The following is a 23,196-nucleotide window of genomic DNA, read 5'->3' as shown; positions in this document are numbered from 1 at the left end:
TTTGCTCTTCTTTCTTCAATGGTGACATTATAGCAATATATTTTCATATTGTCATGCATATATCGTTTCGATCTACCGTTTCATTGTGCACCTATCCACATTTGAAACGTTTCATTCCAAAATAGATCGTTTCGACAGTGAAACGTTTCAGCGAATAGACTATATTCTCGAGAGGCTGCATGGGGCCAAGGTGTTCTCGAAATTGGACTTGAAGAGTGGGAACCACCAAGTGAGGATTGTTGAGGGGGACATCCCCAAGACAGCCTTCCGTACGGAAAGACCTCACTATGAATTTGTGGTCATGTCTTTTGGCTTGATGAACGCCCCAGCCACATTCAACCGCATGATGATGCGTGTGTTTAGGGACTTAATAGGAAAGTGTGTGTTCATTTTTCTAGATGACATACTAGTATTTTTAGCTATTGTTGAGCAGCATGACATTGATGTGGAGAAAGTTCTGAAGTTGTTGGAAAGCAACGAGCTCTACGTCGATGAGAAGAAGTCGGAATTTTATTTGTTCGAGGCTCATTACCTTGGATACATTATCAGTGTCGAGGACATCCGACTTGATCCGGCCAAGGTGGTCGAGATTGTCAATTGGGAAGTACCACAGACTGCTTTTGACATGAGATTCTTTGTGGGTATATGCCAGGCATACTCCTCCCAGGAACTATTGAAAAGGCCCCTGAGTGGACAGCTGGTGAGCGTTGAGGTTGCCAATGATGCCATAGGTACACCAATGAAGGTGGATCTCACCGATCTGCTAAAGGGTGTGACATGTGAGGGATTGATCGTAGTAATCACAACCTTAGGCTAACTAAACTTCACTTAATGTTGCTTAAGAGATAGACAAATAGTGTCAATGCAATGCAATGCAGCTATATTAGATGAATGGGTTACAATGAGATCTAAATAGATCTATGATGCTGTCCTAGATGAAGATCCTTCTCGGAATGAGAAGGATATGGTGAATGCTAATGATGAGGATTGTTCCCTGCTCCAATGCTGAGGTCCACCCTTTGATGCCGGCTTCCCTCTAGGTAGGAATGATGAACTATGTGCTGAATATGCTGTCTAAACTGCTGATCTGCTTCCCCCTTGTTCCGTGGATGAGAAATGCTGAGGAGAGATGAGATCATGGACTGAATATGCTGCCTATGATGACTATATGCTGAGTGAACTGCTGTCCCGTTGACTTCCCTTGTCTCTTGGGGAGGAAACGCTGAAGAGAAGCTGAGATTTGATGCTGTTTGTATGCTGAATACGCTGATGGAAGATGACGAACTGATGCTCTCCTTGTTTCCTAAGAAGGAAACGCTGAGGAGATGATGATCTATGAGATACTGATATGTGATAAATGACCTGAAATGATGCGCTTAAATATATGTGTGAATGATGCTAGTCGGCCAGCTCCTTGATGCTCACGACCTACAAGAAATGCCATAAATGCTGTTGGCTGCTGTAGAGGTGTTGTCGGCTGATCATAACAGCCCCGACTACATGCCATAATGCTCTAAATGCCTTTATGTGCTGAAGATGGCTAAACATATGTTTGTATATGTTGAAAATGCCTGAATAATGCTTAACTGTCCTAATTAATGCTTGATGATGCCATGCCACTTGTACACCTGATGGGTGTGCACGTGACAAAGGGTGTTAAGACTAGAAGGCAGCGGATTCGAATGACTCCACAGGCGGTGGAGGCATTCAAGAACCTCAAGGTGGCTTTATCACAAGTGCCTTGTCTAGCGCTTGCCTTGTGGGATGAGCCGTTCCAAGTGATCACGGATACAAGTAACATCGCAATTGGAGGTGTATTACAACATAATGGCCATCCAGTAGCTTACATGTCTCGTAAGTTATTGCCCGCAGAAAGAATTACTTGGTCTATGATCGGGAACTCCTCGCAGTTATTCAATCCCTAAAACATTGGAAACATTTTCTCTATGGTCGTGAATTTGAGGTTCGCAGTGACCATTAGGCATTACGCTAGATTCAGACAATGCCAAGCGCACAATGGTGTGACCATTAGCACCACTGGAGCTAGATCTTCCAGCAATTTGGTGCTATGATCGAGTACCTTCCAGGAAAGACCAACCCAATGACGGATGCTTTGAGTAGGAAGGGACAAGTGACTTTGATTTAGACCACTAGACTCGACCTTGTTGGTATAGGACTAGATGACATGAAGCACACGTACGCGGATTCCGAGGAATTTGGTACACAGTGGGAATGGGCATTGGATGCCACAAGACCATGTCACTTTTTGATACGCGATGGTTGGCTTTTCTACAAAGGCCGACTCTGTGTTATGAAGTCGTTTAGGGCATCTCTTCTCCATGATGCTCATGACGCCATCATTAGTGGTCATCGATACATGAACTTGACTCTGGAGAAGTTAGAAAGGCAATATTATTGGCCAAGAATGAGGCGAGATGTGTTTGCACATGTGCAACTGTGTGACGCTTGTCGGAAAGTGAAAGCTCGTCGTGGGAAGAAGATAAGGTTGCTACAGCCTTTACCAATTCTCGAAGGACCTTTCTAGGATATATCGATGGACTTTGTCATGAACTTGCCTCCAAGTCCGGGTAAGCGTTATACTCAGGGCTCGACTCTTGTTGATAGATTTAGCAAATTTGTTCTACTTATCCTATGTAGGGCCAATGTGACCGCCGAAGATGTTGCCCATTTGTTCATTCGGCATTGGTACCCGATTGGCGGGTTCCCTAGGACCATAGTGTTAGAGTCTAGACCGAGATGCCAAGTTCACCCCTCATTTTTGGAGGGCATTGTTTGATAACTTTGGTACTAAATTGAATTTTTTCATTGCATTTCACCCATAGATTGATGGCCAGACAGAAATCTACAACCAGTTGGCCTTTGATGTGTTGAAGTGTTATGTCTAGGATCAACAAGGTAAGTGGAAATCGTATTTGCCTTTAGTTCAAGTTGTTTTGAATGATTCCTTTTCTTCGGTTATTGGCAGGACTCCATATGAAGCAGTGTTTGGAAGACCATTCCAGTCGCTATTGACCATATGAAGCAGCGTTTGGAAGACCATTCCAGTCACTATTGACCAGAACCTCGCCTTTAGTACTTGAAGCGAACAGAATGGCAGAGTCTTACCAGGAAATTTTGGAGTCAGTGAAAGACAGGTTGGCTAAAGCGCCGGAGGCCTACAATCGACAGGTCAACAAAGGCCGAAGGGATGTGAAGTTCTCGAAAGGAGATCGGATTTATCTTCGGATCACGAGGCAAAGATTGAAACAGGTGGGCAAGTGATGTCCAAAGTTATCATTCAGGAGCTTTGAACCTTTTCTCATCCAGAGAAAGTTTAACGAGGTTTCAATGAAGTTGAAGTTTCAATGATGTGTTCCATGTTAGTTGGCTAAAACCATATGTAGGTCCAATCCTTTCAGAAGTGAAAGACAAGGCGGAACTATATATAGTTGATGAAGCTGAAGTGATGGTTCTAGAACAGATCCTTTTGCATTGCTTCAAGCATGGTTCAGGCCGAAGACAAAGATAGTTCCCCTCAAAGTTTCAGGACCGAGGGACCCATGAAGTAGTATGGCTTGACAAAAAGTTATTTGATAACTATCCGGCTTTATTGACGGACTATTTGGAGGCTATGTAGCTTCCGTCAAGTTAAGCAGAAGGGGATGTCACGTGCATCCCGCACTTTGATGCCACATAGACATATCTGAACAAGAAGGTGCAGGACCTGGTGTGGAAACTGTTCCCATGTGAGCCCAATCTGGAATGAGTCAGCTCTATGCGTCCGAGGTCATGTGTGCATTGTCCTGCACATGAAGCAGTGCTAGTCTGTACTGTGAGTCTCCCTCTGGAATGATGTCAGGTGATCTGAGTATCTGGTCTGCGAGACCGGGTGCCGGAAATCTGTAGAAACATGTAGGTTTGCATGTAGAGAAGGGGCCAACCCATAGGGCTATCCCAGAGCACAGCCTAAGGCTCTTGCCGTGGGCATGGGGGAGGTGTAGAACCACCCCCAAGGGGCCAGGAGGACCCCAGGCTGTGCCCACCAGCCTTGGCTTGGGCTTGAAGGGCTGTTGGCCAGCCCTAGGGCCTCTGGACAGGCAACCGACAAGGCCCAGACCCTGGACAGCCTGTCGGCCAGGTGTGGGGCAGCCCACACAGCCAGTATGTGTGCTTGGGTGGCCAGCCCTTTCATGGTGTGAAACGATGGGATTAAATAGGTTGTGAGCATTTCTTCAGCAGGCCGACTTCTTTGTGCTGGCCGACTTGAAGCATGAGAGGGTATAAAAAGCCCAACCAGAATTCAGGTTTGCTATCTCAGTCTTCACAAAGGGTTGACACGTTCCAAGGGCTAGGACAACCAAGGGGAGTGCTCCAACCAAGGTGAACATTGTAGTTCAAGATTAAGTCTTTATTTTTTGATTTGCATCATTCTAATAAAGCAAATACACCATTCGTGGTGGGGGCCCTATAGAGGATATTTGGGACCAATATTGTGTCCTCTCTCTCTCTCTCTCTCTCTCTCTCTCTCTATTTTCTGCACATCTACTTCAGTTTTGTGCGTAATACTCATCGTGAAAGATTGTTGAATTCCGAGCATTGAAGTTACCGATTTGACCACGAAGTTTCCGCATGTTACATTTGGGCCTCAATCATCCATTGTATTTGTGGCTTTGCATACTGAATCAGGAGCTTTAATAATGTTAGTGAAAGATGCATGTTATCAACCGTTGTCTTGGAGTTTGATTAGCTATTTGAATCGTCCCCAAAATGGGGGAAAAAATTTTGTGGCTTTATCTGTTAGTCAATGTCTCGTTTGGTTACAGGAGCTGAAACTCGCGGCGGGTGCCCGGGGGACTAGGGCCTTTGACACACTTGTTGATACCATCAATGCATATTAAAACATTTAAACATGGCCACAACCTTAACACATATCCATCATCACTTTGCATAAAACATAAAGCTGGACAAAACATCCACAAATGCTGAAAATGGAGCGTGCACGTGTGACACCGCATAGAGGTCGGAATGGGCCGACCCCCCTCCCCCCTTGGAGTATTTTATTACCCAAGGAGAATAATATCATGTACAAGCTTTGAGGGCCTTACTCTCCCCACGGGAGATGCCGGATTATCCCTATACAAATGCCATATTACAGCCCAACACAAGGCTACCAAGCCGGAACATTGGCTGTAGAAATGTCGAGTCAACAATATAATCCATATACCTCCGTGTGGGTATTGATTCTTCCCCAAAAACCACGGGTCTTCATGCAATAGAGCTGGTATAGCAAGTACAACTCTCCATTCAGCTGGTACAGCAAGTACAATAGTTGGTACAGCAAGTACAGTGGTTGGTACAGAAGGTACAATGGTTGGCACAGTCGGTACGGCGGCTGGTACAACAGGTACAACAAGTATAAATGCTGGTACAGCAAGTACAATGACTAGTATAGCAGGTACAAGGGCTGGTACAACCGGTATGATGGTTGGTATAGTAGGTACGGTGGCTGGTATAGCAGGTACAGCAAGTACAAATGCTGGTGCAACAAGTACAATGGCTAGAAATCATAATAAATGATTAAATACCCTTGCCTTCAGTATTTCTTCGCGATGGAAACCTCCAAAACAGTCCCCAACAGTCGGTATTCTTCATGGGCAGCCTTCAAGAGAGAGAGAAAGAGAGTAGCCATCATTAGGGCAGCTTGTAACGGTGGTAGAGGCTAGTGTGTAGCAAGAGAGCCTCTATTAATGAAGAGAGAGGGCTCCAATTTATAGATTTGGGCCTCCCATGAGCTAAAATGGCAATAGAAGGCTACAATGACAAGTGGAGAGCCACACAATAGCTGAAGTGACAAGTGTGAGGCCACTTGTCTCACTTTGATCCACTTTTTAACAAGTGTCAGGCCACTTGTCTCACTTTGGTCCACTTTCTTGCCACATGTCCCAATCTAAGAGATGGGTCCTTCCATAAACTTTATCTCTAAAAATATCCCAACTGGTAGACATTCTGTCATAGGCACTTTGCTAACTCTTGGTATCTCCTCAATTCCAGATGTAATGACGCGAACAGAATTTCCATTGGAGTCGGGCCAAAAATAGCAACTCTCCTAAATTTTAGGAGTGTGGTCCTTTGTATTCTAGGATAATCCCCCATTCCCAAAGCTTGTACTTTCCAAATATTTAAACATCCTGGAGTCCACCAGACCCCTTTCAGACTAGGAAATGTCCAGGCTGGTGACAGGAGCTACTTTTGTTGGGTCTATCCATGTCAGAGTTCGGCTTAATGCACTTCTGTTGCATTTGCTCATGAATAGGGGAGGCGAGAATGAGATATGAAGAATGGGGGGCTGAATTGCCTTTTTATAGGATGAATGCCTCCTAGCGTGCTAGTCACCTTGTCGATCTGTTGGTCGTGGGCATAAATGAGGGAAGATATCCCTGCCTGTGATTAAGGGGTGTTCACCCATGGGCCCTTACCCTGGCCACTCAGGCTTCCATGGGCACCTTGGGGCTCCTCCACGTTCTCCGAAAGTCCTTGCTGATGCAGGGCATTTGCTCGATGTGTGTGGCACTAGCGTTTTTTTTAAAAATTTCCGGCTTGTGCCTATCTCTTGGTCTTCATGTTTGTTTGTGGCCTTTGGTCTTTATTTGATCTTTCTTGCAAATCATTCCAAACTTTTTGTTCATAAGCGTCAAACATTCCTTTATAGAGCATAGAACATCAGAATTCTGGCTTAATAATATTTTCTAGAGTTCCTGGCTTGGCTTGTCCATCTCCATATGTTCATGTGCCTCCCTGTCAATGGCGTGCACATCTCAACTTTCTCTCACAGTTACTGTCCCTTTGGGAGGGCTTAAAAGGTTTGCTAAATCCTAATTCTCTAGACTACCCTGTACAGGTCCTCGCTTGTCTTGGCACATACATTTGAGAATTGATGTATGTGACACTCAAACAGGCATGCCTGTTCTCACCCATTTTTTCGACACTACATTGATGAATATGCATGACTTATGAGTCGTACGTGGAAAGGGAACGATCTACACTACTAGCAGTAGTGTTCTCCATCCTACACTATGCATATGACTTTTTGCTGATATTCAACGTAGTACACAGCTTGGAATGACACTTGGATGCTTTAAGGACCTATTGCGAAGAGAAGAATCTCAAAGTTAACCTTGGGAAGACAAAGGTTATGCATGAGTCATGGGGACGTTCTCTCTTGCTTGTACATTCACAGGCATGCACAGATCTGGTTTACAAAGTTACAGGAGTCATGGAGGCATTCTCTCTTGCATGTACACATGCACGTCTAGTTTGTGTGTTCATGCTATCTACATCAAAGATTTGTCAGCACAAGCTTATTCTAAAGTATTTATTATTGTACAGGCCCCTGTTCTTTTCCGTGGTGTTGCTCATTCTGTGGCCCCTGCAAACAGCCTGGTAAAAGTTTCCTTACAGACATCTCTCACGTCAGATACCAGATATGCACAGTATTCACTTCTGCTAAAATTTCCATGGATGGATATGTGTAGGTCATCAAGGTGTTGACAGCTTCATCTTCAGCTTACTCTGCTAATCCCAAATCACAGCTAAGCGATCCACCCGCATTAACTGGATCATCTATTGGCTTGGTCTCAGTAGTACAGGTAACCTTGCGGGAGTTCCAATTATTTATTTTTTAATGGTGGAATGGCTTTTTAATCTGAAACACAATGGAGTGAAGTAAGAGGATACCATAAAATAGCAACAAGATATGTCAGACATTGTACAAGTGAAGTATATTGATGTGACACATGCTTGCGACATGTACACATGCATGTATGTATGCATGTATACCTCAGAGTGCTTAAAGGATTGCTAGCTTGCTGCATGGCAATTCCGGTGAATTTAATTTGCAGCTGGTTTGGTCTACAGGCAAGGAATAATGCACGCATTTTGATCTCTGGCTCATTGTCTCTGTTCAGCAACAAGTACGTCTATTGACTTTCAACATCTGCATGTCCATCTCTAAAAAATTAAGTGGGTTTATTTTCCTTGGCATGCTAATCCATATTGATTTATGCCATTCTTTGTCAGATTTATCACGTCACCTGTGAAAAAATTTGGAAGCTCAACGAGGTGTGCTTTCTCTAAAGAGTTATTTGTTAAGCTTTTAATCAATTGAACTCGTGTTATTCATGTCTGACTTGGGTGTGGTGGTTTTCTGTCAATACAATGGTTTAATATCCATTTCTCTGGGTTTTTCTAGTTATGAGAAGTCTGGCAACGAGCAATTTGCAGTTGAGCTCAGCAAATGGATCTTCCATGAAAGGGGGCATTTGAAAGTACAGACCCATTTTTTTTAAAAAAAAATCTGTGTTGTTTATTATCTGCAGTATCCTAGATTGGACTTGGCAACACTTAGTTGCTTTATGAAAATTGAGCTTACTCAAAAGATTGGCAGGCTGTTAATGTTCGCCATCACAAAGTCGGAGAGGTTCAAGAACCAGCGATGTACCGCATCACTGACCATCTTGTAAGTCTGATCGTGTATTTTGACTGTAGTTAGAAAGTATAATTTTCGCCATTGTTTTTTTTGGCTTGCCTTTTGCAAATGGCAAGACTAAGCAAATTGTTTTATTTCCTTAGCAATAAAAAAGAAACGATTCCATCTCTCTCTCTCTAGATTGTGCCATGGAGGAGTGGAGTCTGAGGAGCATTATATTTGTCAGTGCCCAGTGTATTATGAGATCAGGGGCAGATTCCACTGCCTATTTAGAGAGGGGTTTGGGCCATTATCTCGGGTTATGGAGTACACCTTTTGTCTCATAGACCTGTTGGGTCTTTGCAAGACGTTAATATATCTTCCTATTCTTCTTCTTCTCTCTTTTCTTTTTCATGATCTAGTTACCTCATGGAACCATTGTAACTCATTTGGGTCTCATAGACCCTTGGGGGGTCTTTGCGGGACGTTAATATATCTTCTTGTTCTTCTTCTTCTCTCTCTTTTCTTTTTCATGATCTAGTTACCTCATGGAACCATTGTAACTCATTTGGGTCTCATAGACCCTTGGGGCTTTTATAGACGTTTAATACAACTTTCTCTCTTTCTTCCTTTCTCATGCATGCACATACGTGCGTGCCCACACACTCAAAACACACATGCGTATTTTTGTAATTTTGTGCGTGCCCACACTCAAAACACACACACACACACGTGGATGCCCACATAAATTCTTGGTGAATTTTTGTATTTTTGGAAAAAAATTAAAGTGTATATAGACATGCATACATGTATGTCATTATATCATCATTCAAGATTAATTTCTCTCTCTCTCTCTCTCTCTCTCTCTCTCCCTCTCCCACACACTTTTTTTTTTGTAAAGCTTCATGTCATTAATTACAGGTGGGAAACCTCAAAACGAGGAAAACCCACCAAAAAGACCATATACAAGGGAGACTACTAGAGTGTTCACTATGTTCAGTGTGAACATAGTTAAACATCTAAAAACAATCTGTAAAAAGAGCATACAGAGATGAGTCAATCTCATGAAGAGAGAGACAGTCATATAAAGATTGCTGAAGAGAGGAACGGAAGAATGAGTAAGCATCCAAATGAGACCCAACAAAAACTATCCTGTTGCGAGACTCCCAGGTAGGCCTTAAAGCCCAATAGCGAACCCAATCAAAGAAGGCTTTATAGGATCTAAGGGGTGAAGGGAGAAGACCGAAGATCCAAAAGTATTTCCCAAAGGGTGCCTGTCGGAAGCGGGCTCTCAAACGTGCAGTAATCCGATCCAATAAAGTCCTGGTGAGAGGACAACTCCACAAAAGATGAAAGACTGTCTCTTGAGAAGCACCACAACTATGACAAGTTGAAGGTGCCAAAAGTCGCCTAGCCAAGAAAAGGCCGACTGGCAAGACTCCAATCAAGCATCTCCATAAAAAAAGTCTACTTTTCAAAGGAAGACTGCATTTCCAAAGAGAATGAAGCTGCTGTTTCCACCAAGCCTGACTTTTATGAAGATGCTAAATCTGATTCGCATGTTCTTGAACCCAAGAGGCAGGCAACAAGAAATGATATATCGAATGAACCGAAAGTTTAGCCATTGATAAAGGGCCTCGTGCAGGTTGTTCTCTTTTAAGGCTCCAATCAACCAAACGATCATAACGATCCAAATCTGCAATTGGTTCAAAAGGAGCAAGAAGCTCTCGAATAAGCTGCCAGATTGATCTATAATGCATTCCCAGACCAAATTTCCTGGCGGCAACCACAAAAGAAAGCACATGGCCACCAGCATCCAAAACATCATCAATAAGATAAACTCCTTTCTTTGAAAGGAAATATGCCTTCCTAGGCTCACGTAGAGCCAAGGGTACATCAAAAGCCTTCGACCAATGACTACTCTCAAGGCGAAGCGAAGAAGATTGTGCATTAAGCCTGGGATTCCAAAAAAGATATTGCGTAATCTGTTTCCAGGCAAAAATTAACTTAGATGAAAGAGGGCAGCCGACAATCTTTCCATCGAAATGGCTGAAAATTGCATCCCAATACGTAACAGTCCACTTTCCAAAAGCAGGTGAAGACATAGACATACACATATGACCCAACATAATAGCCCATGGCTGGCGCTGTTGTACAAATTCCAACAGCAAAGTGGATTTACGAGCAAGCACATGAAAATGAATATTCAATATGTTCAAGCCACCATGTATCTTTGGAGAACACATCTTTGGCATTGACAAAAGACGAAGACCCTTTTTATAATGTTGAGTTTTCCACACAATTGCCATTGCTAGAGACATAAACCGATCTATATCAGCTTTCCTCCACATAATCAATGGAAGAAAGAACTGTATGTAAGCCATTACAATAGCTTGCACTATCCTGAGACGTACATGAAGAGGCCAAGTGGAAAGCTGCCAATAATCAATTTTGCGATTCAATTTTAGCATAACCCATTGAATCATTTGTGAAGATGACAGCTGCCAACCCAAAGGGTAACCCAAATGACGAACGATATGTCCACTAGGAGGTATTCCACCGGGCCACAATACATGATGCCATTGCTGTACATTAAGCGCAAGCAAGGTAGACTTACGGAAGTTTACTTTCAAACCAGCAGCCAGACCAAGAAGTTCCAAAGCCTCTATTAATCTCTGAAGATCTTGTTGCGTATTCTTGGGCATAAAAAAAGAATCATCAGCATAAGCCTGAGCCAGGAAAGTATGCCCAGCAGGAAGCTGTAAGCCATGCAATTCATCAGTAGCTTGCAAAAAATCCAAGTAGCAAAGAAAAGGATGTGTGGCAATAGCAAACAACAAGGAACTAAGCGGACAACCTTGGCGAACTGAATGTCCCAATTTCCAAGAATCTGATAGAGAAGAGCTCAAAATCAAAGAAGCATCACTGTCATCATAGAGCCAATACACAATATTTTGCCACTTTGCACCGAAACCAAGATAACTCATAGTCATAGCTATATAGTCCCAATGCACAGAATCAAAAGCTTTCTCAATATCAACCTGCAAAATGAGTACATCCTGCTTAGTGTATTTGGCATATTCAATGGTAATATAAGCATTAGCCAAATTATCATTGATTTGCCTGTGAGGCACAAAACCATATTGCGCAGGATGTAAACCATCATGTAAAAATTCTTTAATACGATTTGCCAACATCTTAGTCAGAAGCTTATAGATGACAGGCATAAGAGTAATGGGCCTCCAATCAGAAAAAGCTTCACAAAGATCCCGTTTAGGGAAAAGCTTAATCAATCCTTCTTTCCAAGAAGATGGTAGTACATCATTTTCCCAAGCTTCATTGATCATATACAGCAATGATTGTTCCAGCTGAGGCCAAAACGCATGGAAAAATTCCACTGTCAATCCATCCCATTCGGGAGATTTCCATCGATCCATTGAACGTAAGGCATCTTTAAGTTCAATATCAGTGAACGGAGATTCTAATTCCAAAGCATCCTGTGGAGAAATAATGGGCCGAACATGATGCAATAAAGCATAACGAGCATTAAGTATGTTAGGTGAAGTAGTTGGCAGTTTAGCAAAAAGAGCTGCAAAATGCTGACTAGCAATATACGAGAGCTCCAACAAAGAATGAGTCCATTGACCATCAGATTTTTTCACCCTTCTGATACATTCCTTTTGTCTTGAAGCATGTAGATTTTTGAAAAAATCTTTGGAAGAGCAACCCTTATCTATGATAGCTCGATGTCGCGAACGTGTCAACCATTTTTGCAATTTTCTCTGATCATTTAGCATGAGGAAGTGCTTAGCCTGCATTAAAGATTCTTGTTCATTGGTATTTAAAACCCGAAACTGAGCAAGATCAGCCATAGATTGACATGTTTCTTTAGCTTGCAAGATCCGATTCCGCAAGTCGGCCATGTAATAACGACCATAATCACAGATCACAGCTTGCATGCGCTGAACAAATTGAAACCAAGCAATGTCAATATCCTCATGCATTTGAAGGGGCAAAGGCTCAATGGCTTGCAAAACCATTTCCTTGAAATCAGCACGCACAAGATAACTGTTGTTTAAAAGCAACAGCCTATGTTTCTGAAGAATAGAAACATCCTGTGGCATATCAAAATAAAGGCCTAACCATAAAGGAGAATGATCAGAGTAACATGGAGCGATCAATCCATAGCTTGCAAACAAAATCATCGTATTGGTCTGCATGTAACAAGTACCAGCGATCCAGACGTGTCCAGATATGTGGAAAAGCATTGTGATTAAAGGTAAACCCTTGCAGACGAGGGAATACATGCTGCCATAGGTCCAAAATATTGCAAGAAGAGAGCAAATCATTCCATGTTTTGCGTTCAGCTCCAAGCATATGAGTTCTTCCAGTGGAATTAAATTCAGGAGATGGAGCATTATTAAAATCTCCACAAAGGAATGCATTATGGAGCCAGGGATAAGCCAACATTTGCGACCATATAGTTGCCCTGTCAGCTGAGCTTTGTGGCGCATAAACTGCTGCAAATTCATAAATTTGTCCATACAATGAACATTGAATGACCATCCATCTGCCAGCAGAATCATTGTAGGCCAATATTGGTTGCAGATCATGCTTAACGAGCATAAAAACTCCCGAGTAATGCTGAGTGCCCGCATAAAATATATCATAACCAGCAAAGTGACCTGATTGACCCACTAAGGTATGCTGATTGTGTTCTTGCACACACACCAGATGAGGTTGCATTTTATGTACATAGTGCCAAAACAACCTAAATTTACCAGGATCACAAAGTCCTCTAATATTGTACGAAAGACATTTTATTGGAGCATCAAACATCAAATCTGTACAAAGGTATATACAGTGAACAGCTAGCAAAAATCAATGCTGCATAACAACAACTGAATCAGGGAGAGAGCCCTCGCCCTGAATCAAGAGAGACTCATGCATATTCGTATCAACACACATATCCAAAGCATTTACATCGGCATCCATACTCGAGGAAGCACCTCGAACTACATCCGACCATATTCTAGAAAGCATAGTCGAAAAAGTGGAAGACTGTGCAATAGTGGCAGATGCAATCCAATTATGTGAAGGAATGGGAGCACGACGAACCATAGTAGCTTTTTTCGGAGTTTTCCATTCAGCCGAAGATATTTTATCTTTTCCTTTATCCTTGGATTGATTAGGCACGGCCAAAAAAGAAACAACTTGTGGAATAACTTTAGCTTTTCCTTTCTCTTTCTCCTTTTGAGTATTTCGAGTGGCTTGATTTGTTGGTATCTCCTTAACTTGAGTAGGCTGCACATTCGCTGAAATGGGAGGTACAGCAGATAACGGCGGAAGATGCAGCAGAGAAGGACATTCAGAAGCCATATGCCCAAACTTATGACAAGTGAAACAAGCACCTGCAAAGACTCCCCAATTTAATTTGAAATAACGTGCACCCATGCCACGCACATTTTCTACTTCAACAGCAATTGAAGGTGGTTGCTCATGGTCCGTATCCCACAAGATGCAAAATCTGTTTTTGTTTCCTGTAGGACGAGGTGCACAAACCACTTTGCCCAGAGTGGCTGCTATACCTGGCAAATGTTCCCTCAAATATTCCAGAAAATCCACCACCTCGACCCAAACAGGACAACGATGCCTAATCAAGGACTGATAGTCCTTGGTCGGGGACCAAGGTAACACATGTACCAACTGTATACCAAACATAAGGGGAGAAGTTTCAAGCATCTGCTGCTTATATTGACCATCAGATCGTAATACATCATAAAAACCCCTTGCTGCAAAGTGAACTCCATCTACAAAGGGTCCACCTAGAATGGACTGAATCCATTGAGCTACTTCTTGCGCAGAAGGCATTTTGCCCGGAAAGAAGAGGATAATCCCTTTCTCTGAGTATCTACGCAGAGGAGACACAATCGTCGGCAATTTAATCTTATAACTGAAAGGAGGCGGGTCCTTCCATTTGACACGACTGTCTACAAAGTCCTCACATAAAGCCTCATATACAAACTGTGCATCCGACGAATCTTGCTTAATCATGGTGACAGATTCAATTGCAGTATGCTGCCTCTTGTTACTGTCCGCAGCATTATCCCGGTGAGCATAGGTCACAACAGTCTCAGACATAATTGCAAGAGTAAAGTCTGTACAACACTGCCAAACAACTTTTTTTTTAAATTTTATGAAAGCTGTATGCTGTATACAGTAGCCTAAAAAATTCCTGCTGATGCGAATCAAAAAGAAGCTCTATTTGTTGGAATGCTGAAACTGACTTCTGCTGATGCGAATAAAAAAAAAAGCTCTGTACGTTCACACACACACACACACACACACACAAGGTTGTACAGAGAAGAAAAAGCGAGCAGGTGCTGAACAGAGAGGAAAAACAGAGCAAAGGAAGAGAGTAGGTCGCAAGCAAGGGTGCGTCAAAACACAAGGATGCGTGAGGTCGTGTCAGAGGGGTTGCAGGTCACGTCGAGAACCAACACCACTGTGTACGTCTGTACACAGGCACACCACACACACACGCGCACGTGCACACACGCGCGTGCGCAAAGGCACATACAGCAGGTGCACAGAGACGATAGTGGCGAAGACGGGCACTGCAAAAGCGGCAGCAGGCAAAAGGCAGTTCTGCAGAGGCGTTCGAGAGCGCAAACTCAACTCGACATTCACCTCTCCCACACACACACACACACACACACACACACACACACACACTATATGATACAGTGAATGAGATATATCACATCATGTTTCTATTAGTTTAATGTATTGATATATGTGAGTCTAACTAGTTCTATACGTACTATAGTAATGTAATACAATTTGTATAGTAAAAAATAGATTTTCGATATACATCATTTAGAATATATGAATAATAAGAAGATTTTAAAATAAACTCAAGCCTTTTTTAAATTCTGCACTGTGTTTTATTTTCAAACTTATATCATAAGCTGAATTTGCATCTACAGATGCTAGTGTAGAGCTTCTTATTCATGTTTCAAGCTGTTGTACATGCATGCTTCTTTGTTAGGAATATTCTTTGGAGATTTATGAATGGACGGGGAAGGATTGGAAACCATATATTGCAAATGACGTTCAAGTGCAATTTTACATGATGAGTCCATATGTTTTGAAAACATTGGAGCATGATGGGCAGGTGAACCTATGAGAGAACCTTGTGCTTTTAGATGTGATCTCTAATGTGTTATTAAACTGCACTTGCTGATCCATGGACATTATGATTCAGGGTTTATACTCTACTTCATTTCAAGTTCCTGATGTATATGGAGTCTTCCAATTTAAGGTGGAGTACAATAGGCTTGGTTACACAAGCCTTTCTCTTAGCAAACAGGTAAATTATAACTTCACGCATGCATATAAGTGCACATACTAAGAATACATATTGCTACGTGGTTAACATACACACTTGCGCAGAAGTCTGTAAACTAAGTACCCATATGGCTGTATATAAGGCTGGATAAAGATCAAAGTGCAGAAGCACTTGGGGGGTTGCTGATATTGCTGATGATGGATATGGAATTATTAGTCAAAGGTGCATGCTGGAAGTGCTGAATTTGGAGTCCTTTTGTATGCAGTAAAGCTGGTTGGCTGTTTGCTGGTCGGTCAGGTTAGAGGTTTGTCTGCGGGTAGGTGGGCAGAGTATTTAACCCCCTTTTGTTTGTAAGTGTCCCACATCCACCTATGTGAGTCGCTGTCCTTGCCTTTGAACACCTGTGCCTGTGGTGTCCTCTCTATCCTTTACTCACAAGTACACATGGAGTCTCAACAAATTTCCTTTTTTTTTTTCCCCTGGGCAGGCCGAGGGCTAAATGTACATGCTCAGAACCCTCAATGGAGGCAAAATACAAACTCGGGAGGGGTGTTTCCCTCCATGGCTTGCCACTCTTGGATTGAAACTACCTCATACAAGGGGGGCGAGGAAATAGCCAAACTGGCAGCCTTTAATGCCAAGTAATCTTGTCAGCCCTATTAGATCGGTGAGAAAGGGGCCTGTGCGCCATGTGTGCAGGAAGGCCTCTCACTGTCTACACATGCAATCTGACCCACCCTGAAGCTTTCCCCATGTCTGTGGAGGAGGGTATGACTGATGTAGGTCCAAATGAAGCGGGTGGATTCCGTTGGAGGGGTGAGAGTACCCTCTACAGCCTTGTTGCAACGGGCCCGCCAAATATGCCATGCAACTATGCTGCAGATGATCTCCCATCTTGGGTAGTGCCTGGAGACCTGGGAGAGTTGGAGGGCCGCCTACCAGCTGCCTCCTCATAGAAAAGAGCGGGGCTGCCTAAGTCACCCAAGCTACTCCCCCCCCCCCCCCCCCCCCCCAAGTGATGGTACATGGCGCGGACTGCACCTATGTGTAAAGGCGAAGGATCCCCTGCCAGACCTGTTGCACTTTGGGGCAGTCCCAAAGCTGGTGCTGTTGATTCTGTGGGGTGGGTTGGGCTTCATTGATCCAGCTATTCAAAGCAGGGCCCTCTTGGGCAAGTTTCTCTTGAGAAGGGAGAGCTCCAAAATCTCTGCCGCTGCCTCTATTTGGGGGGTGAGGGGACTGCTGAGAGGAGCTCTGTAGAAATCTGTGTGGCAATGGTCCTCACCTCTGGGGGATTTGACTTAATGGTGCCATCTGGACTCCTTAGCCTGCGGACCCCGTCTTGCATATGGTCTCAAAGAAATCCCGCATGATGTGTCCAAGAGCATTCACGGGCGTGGCATCTGAAGCCCATCCTCCTGCCCTCTATCAAGGGTATCTCCTTGTAGGCTGTCTCCATCTATGACTCCAGCCACGGGCTGTTGGGGTATGCTTCTGTAGCCTCTGGAGGGAGGCAAGAGTGCAGGCTTCTCTCTGGGTCTCGGAAAGCGACAAGTCTTTCTTTGTAAGCGCGATCCAACCTCTCTAAGCCCCACATCTAGGTTCACGCAGCTGATCCCTGTTTGAAGGCGAAAGTGTCCCATATCTCCTCTATCTATGTGCCAATCCTGATGGCTTGAACCAAACACTCGGTGGGGATGCAGGTACTCTGCTGTGGCTTAGGCCACCACAAGGTGAAGGAGAACTGGGGCATGGTCAGATAATGTGATGCCTGCAATGAGTCTACCATACATCCCTTGCTGCAAGCCCAATCATCCACATAAAATCTGTCAATGCGCGCGAGGTTCGTTATGTGCATCCTCCTATCTAATGTAATATGCGGAAGCTTTGGAGAAGAATCAGTAACTTCAATACTCAGAATTCAGCACTCTTTTCGCGACGGAAATTAACGCACAAACTGAAGGGAGATGTGCAGAAAATAGAGAGAGAGGGAGAGATGGAGAGGACACAGTATTGGGTCCTAATTACCCTCTGTGGGGCCCCCCACCACGGATGGTGTATTTGCTTTATTAGAATGATGTGAATCTGAAAAGAAAATACAGAATTCTTGACCTTTCTTGGCTGGGAAAATCCCTGCCCTTGACCTTCAGTTCTCCACCCCTTTGCTTAGCAACTCCCTTGGCTTGTCTAGCCCTTGATTTACTTGAGCTCTTGGTGAATATTGAGATGAATGAATGGGATTGTGGGCTCTCCCTTTTATACCACCCAATCATGAGCAGTCAGCCAGCACTACAGCAGTCGGCCAGCACTAAATGCTCCCACGACCAGAAATTCAGCATAAAATGCTGAATTAATTCACATTTAATGCTGCGTTTTTTTCTTAACAGGCTGAAAGTGATGCACCTGATTTTAAAGGGCTGGGCAAGGCTTTCGCAATCATTCCTAGGGCTGGGCAGCCTGTATGGGCTGCCCCATACTTGCCCTATAGCCATGCAAAGGCTGTAAACTCTTGGAATCTGCCTTTTGTTTGCCCTAGGACTGTCCTACAGCCCCTCCATGGCTGGTGGGTTCAGCTTGGGCCTTCTTGGCCCTCATGGGGGTGGTTCTACACCATTCCCATGCCCACACTAAGATCCGGGGTAGCCCTATGGGCTGACCCCTTGTTCCAAACACTAACTACTCAGTGATCTGGCATTCGGTACCATACCAGATACACAGAATCACTGACATCATTCTAGAGGGAGACTCACAACGCGGACTGGCACTGTTTCATGTGCAGGACAGTGCACACCTGAACTTAGACTCTTGTGTAGGACAATGCACACCTGACCTCGGACAATTGAGATGGATCCTTGGCTGACTCGTCCCGGACTGGGCTCACATGGGACCAGTTCACCATCCCAGGTCCTGCACCTTCTGTACAGAAATGTCTACGTGGCATCCAAGTGCGGGATGCACGTGACATCCCCTTCTGCTTAACTTGACGGAAGCTGCATAGCCTCCAAATAATCCGTCAATAATGCTGGATAGTCTTCGAAAAACTCTTTGTCGAGCCATACCGCTTCATGAGTTCCTCGGTCCTGAAACTTCGTGAGGAAGTGTTGTAGTCTTCAGCCTGAGCCATGCTTGAAACGGTGCAGAAATATTGGCTTTAATCAATTGACATGAAATACATCGTGCATAGTCCAACTCGGAGGCAGCTTTAACTGCATAGACACCTCATTAATCTTTTTCCTGATGGGAAAAGGTTCGAAGCTCCTGAAAGACAACTTTGGGCATCGCTTGCCCACCTGCTTCAATCTTTGCTTCATAATCCAAAGATAAACCCAATCCCCTTCTGAAAACTTCAAATCCCTTCGGTCGTTATTGGCCTGTCGAGTGTAGGCCTCTTGCGCTTTAGCCAATCTGTCCTTTACTAACTCTAAAATCTCTTGGTAAGACTCCGTCACTCTGTTCGCCTCCGGTGCTGAAGACGAAGTCCTGGTTAACAACGATTGGAAAGGTCTGCCAAACGCTGCCTCATATGGAGTCCTGCTAATAGCTGAAGAAAAAGAGTCATTCAAAACAGCTTGAACTAAAGGCAAATACGATTCCCACTTACCTTGCTGATCGTGGACATAACACTTCAGCCCATCAAAGGCCAACTGGTTGTATATCTCTGTCTGGCCATCCGTCTGTGGTGGAATGCACTAGAAAAATTCAACTTAGTACCAAAATTATCAAACAATGCCCTCCAAAAATGACTGGTAAACTTGGTATCTCGGTCTGACACTATGGTTCTAGGAATTCCGCCAATCGGGTACCAATGCCGAATGAATAATTGGGCAACATCCTCGGCGGTCACATTGGCCCTGCAAGGAATAAGCATAACAAATTTGCTAAACCTATCAACAATGGTTAAGCACTGCGTATTACGCTTACTCGGACTGGGAGGCAAATTTGTGACACAGTCCATCGAAATGTCTTGGAAAGGACCCTTAGGAATTGGCAAGGGCTGTAACAACCCTATCTTCTTTCCACGAGGAGCTTTCACCTTTTGACAAACGTCACAGCGTTGTACATATGTAAACACATCACGCCTCATCTTTGGCCAATAGTATTGCCGTTCCAATTTCTCCAGAGTCGAATTTATGCCCCTATGACCACCTGTAATGGCGTCATGGGCATCATGGAGAAGAGCTACCTTGAACGACTTCATGACACATAGTCGGCCTTTGTAGAAAAGCCAACCATTGCGTATCAAAAAATGGCATGGTCCTGTGGCATACAATGCCTGTTCCCACTAAGTACCGAATTCCTCGGAATTTGCGTACGTGTGCTTCATGTCCTCTAGTCCTGTGCCAACAAGGTCAAGTCTAGTGGTCTGAATCGTAGACACTTGTCCCTTCCTGCTCAAAGCGTCGGCCACTGGATTGGCCTTTCTTGGAAGGTACTCAATCATACCACCGAATTGTTGGAATATCTGACTCCAGCGGTGTTGTCGATCACTCCACTGTGCACTTGGCATTGTCTGAATCCAGCGTAATGCCTGATGGTCAGTGCGAACCTCGAAGTCACGGCCATACGGAAAATGTTTCCAATGTTTCAAGGCCTGTATAACTGCTAGGAGTTCACGATCATAGACTGAGTAGTTCTTCTCGGTGGGCAGTAACTTACGAGACATGTAAGTTACTAGATGACCATTATGTTGCAATACACCTCCAATTACGATGTTACTCGCATCGGTGATCACCTGAAATGGGTCGTCCCACGAGGCAAGTGCTAAACAAGGCGCTTCTGACAAAGCCACCTTGAGGTTTTGGAATGCCTCCAACGCTCGTGGAGTCATTCGAATCTTTTGCCTTCTTGTCTTCACTCCCTTTAGCAGATCGGTGAGATCTGCCGAGAGGTCAGAAAACTTGTCGATGTGAGTGGAGTGCTGACCCCTTGTCCTAAACACTAACTACTCGATGATCTGGCATCCGGTACCACATTAGATACACAGAATCATTGACATCATTCTAGAGGGAGACTCATAGCACGGACTGGCACTGTTTCATGTGCAGGACAGTGCACACCTGACCTTAGACTCCTGTGCAGGACAATGCACACTTGACCTCAGACAACTGAGATGGATCCTTGGCTGACTCGTCCCGGACTGGGCTCACATGGGACCAGTTGACCATCCCAGGTCCTGCACCTTATGTACAGAAATGTCTACCTGGCATCCAAGTGCGGGATGCACGGACATCTAACTTGGAAAAACAAAGGCTCCCTCGGGGGCGCCCAAACTCTGGTAGGTGCGAGGGATCATGTCCTCTCATAATGAGAGTAAACTGCTCCCAGCAGGTGGAGTACTCAGCCCTGTTGGGTTTTATGCTGTGTATGCACCCAGAGGAGTGCTAGTGATCATCGGTAGATTACTGGGGCACTTTTTACTTCAGTTAGTGGAGGTTTTTTTCCCCCAGTTTAGCTTAGTTTCACTTATATTCAGTTTATAGGTGTTTTGGTCCACCCGGCACATTTTATGGCCGGACATGTGAACACATCTTTTTAGGTCACTATTATGTGGCTATTGTACTACACTTTTTTATCAAGCATAATACACTGAAGTCGTGTTCTCTCTCTGTTGGCCTCCACGCCTGTTTGCAGCTTCTCCAAACCCTAACCCTAACACCCCTTTTGCCTTCATTTGGTATCAGAGCGTTGAAGGCTTGCCATTGCTGTACACAGTCGCTTTCATAAACTGCCCGTACATCTGTGTGCCGCCTGCAGTAATTGTAAAGCTGCCGTACTTGTTCGCCGCCGTCAGCAGGAGTCGTGCATTCGGTACCGGCTCCGTACAGTCAGCGTCGACTGTACTTGTCAGCGCTGGTCGACTGTCGACTGTATTCAGTCGACTGCTGCAGCACCGTACTGTACCTGGTCGCCTTGCTCTACACTGTGCAACTTCAGTACCTGTCAGGCGTCGCCTTCCTTCCGTACCAGTCAGCACATGTCAGCGCCGCCTTGTCAGTACCTGCACAGCAGTGCCGCCTCATCAGTACCTTCACAGTACCTGAAAAGTATTAGCCTGCAGTCGCCTTCAGTCCTGTAAAGTACAAGTCGACTGTACCTGCACAGTACAGTCAACAGTACGTGTTCTTTTTGGTGGACTGTACCTGCATTTGTACCACAACCTGCTCAGTCAATCTGTGGTAAGCATTAAATATTCTGTTTTTGGGCAATACTATTTTCTCTGTGAAAAACTACAGGCACACCAGGCAGATTTTCTAGCAAAGAACTATACAGGTTTTTTGCACAGTTGGGGTGCAGTAAATTTGGGCATTTTTGGGGCATTTTGGCATTGTGTACGCCATTTGCTGCTCTGCTCAGTCATTGGTGCATTGAGCTGCACATTCAGAGGATTGAGAGTGCAGGCATACTTGGGTGAACTGTATTCAGTGGAGTACAGTTGTTTTCAGGGTTCTTGCTATTGGGTTTTTTGATGCACAGGTACAACATTGTGCGTAGGCATAATGGCAAATCAACAGCAGAGTGATGTATTCACGTATTTGTCTAAGGAAGACAAATTGGACGGCACGAACTACTCCTTGTGGAGTTCTATGCTGAAAAATGTGCTTGTGGCAAAAGGTCTTTGGGATTTTGTTAGTGGTGATGAACCACGTCCAGGTCCATTGGCTCCAGAGACTCCTCCCCAAGGGGGTGCTCGTGGACGAGGACAACAGGTACAAGGCTCCAGGGCAGCCATTGCCTGTTCAAAGAACAAATGCTCAAAAGACATGGGATGCCAGGGATGCACAAGCTTTGTCACTCATTGCATTGTCAGTACAGAGGTATATTATACCTCATATTCGTTCAGCTGGCTCTTCACAGAATGCATGGGTGACTTTGGAGCAGATGTATGCTGCTCGTAATGAGGCTAGGATCTCATTTTTGAAAAGAGAGCTGGAAAATCAGAAAATGAATGAAGGAGATGATATGTCTAGCCACTTAAACAAGCTGCAGGATTTGAGAGAGCAACTCATCAATGTGGATGAGATTATTCCTGAGACACAGCTTGTGTCCACTATCTTGCACTCTTTGCCAAGATCTTACTTGGCTTTTCATACCTCTTTGAACCTCAGCATGAGGAATGCTGTTGAACCCCTTAAGTATCAGGAACTTGTTGCTCTCTTGCTACAAGAGGAGCAAATGAGGAAGAATATGAATATGAACACAAATGCTGAACAAGCATTTACTACAGGTCAAAAAGGGAAAGGAAAAACTCAGCCAAAGAGTTCAAATCAAAATTCAGGTGATGGTGGTTCTTCACAGGATACCAAGAAAGGTGATGGACAGCCCAAGAAGAAGGGCAAATGTCATTACTGTAAGAAGCCAGGTCACTACATCACTGAATGTA

The 23,196-nt window shown here is 44.3% G+C and overlaps 1 protein-coding gene across 1 annotated transcript in view; it reads left to right on the top strand.

Moving 5' to 3' along the window:
* DGL1 (dolichyl-diphosphooligosaccharide-protein glycosyltransferase 48kDa subunit family protein) overlaps positions 1 to 23,196 on the top strand; it is a 57,611-nt gene that overhangs the window by 5,973 nt on the left and 28,442 nt on the right. Inside the window, exons 5-12 of the mRNA XM_086787931.1 lie at positions 7,387 to 7,440; positions 7,533 to 7,646; positions 7,915 to 7,970; positions 8,077 to 8,118; positions 8,249 to 8,324; positions 8,444 to 8,515; positions 15,516 to 15,641; positions 15,732 to 15,836. Of these exons, the coding sequence (XP_086644057.1) occupies positions 7,387 to 7,440; positions 7,533 to 7,646; positions 7,915 to 7,970; positions 8,077 to 8,118; positions 8,249 to 8,324; positions 8,444 to 8,515; positions 15,516 to 15,641; positions 15,732 to 15,836 (645 nt within the window). The remainder of the gene's footprint in view (positions 1 to 7,386; positions 7,441 to 7,532; positions 7,647 to 7,914; positions 7,971 to 8,076; positions 8,119 to 8,248; positions 8,325 to 8,443; positions 8,516 to 15,515; positions 15,642 to 15,731; positions 15,837 to 23,196) is intronic.

Source organism: Cibotium barometz, chromosome 51 (genome assembly GCF_041138505.1).
Source record: "Cibotium barometz isolate CiBa-2024 chromosome 51, ASM4113850v1, whole genome shotgun sequence".
Taxonomy (NCBI): domain Eukaryota; kingdom Viridiplantae; phylum Streptophyta; class Polypodiopsida; order Cyatheales; family Cibotiaceae; genus Cibotium; species Cibotium barometz.
The sequence above is the reverse complement of the archived record's forward strand: the minus strand, read 5'-3'. Positions and strand labels throughout refer to the sequence as shown.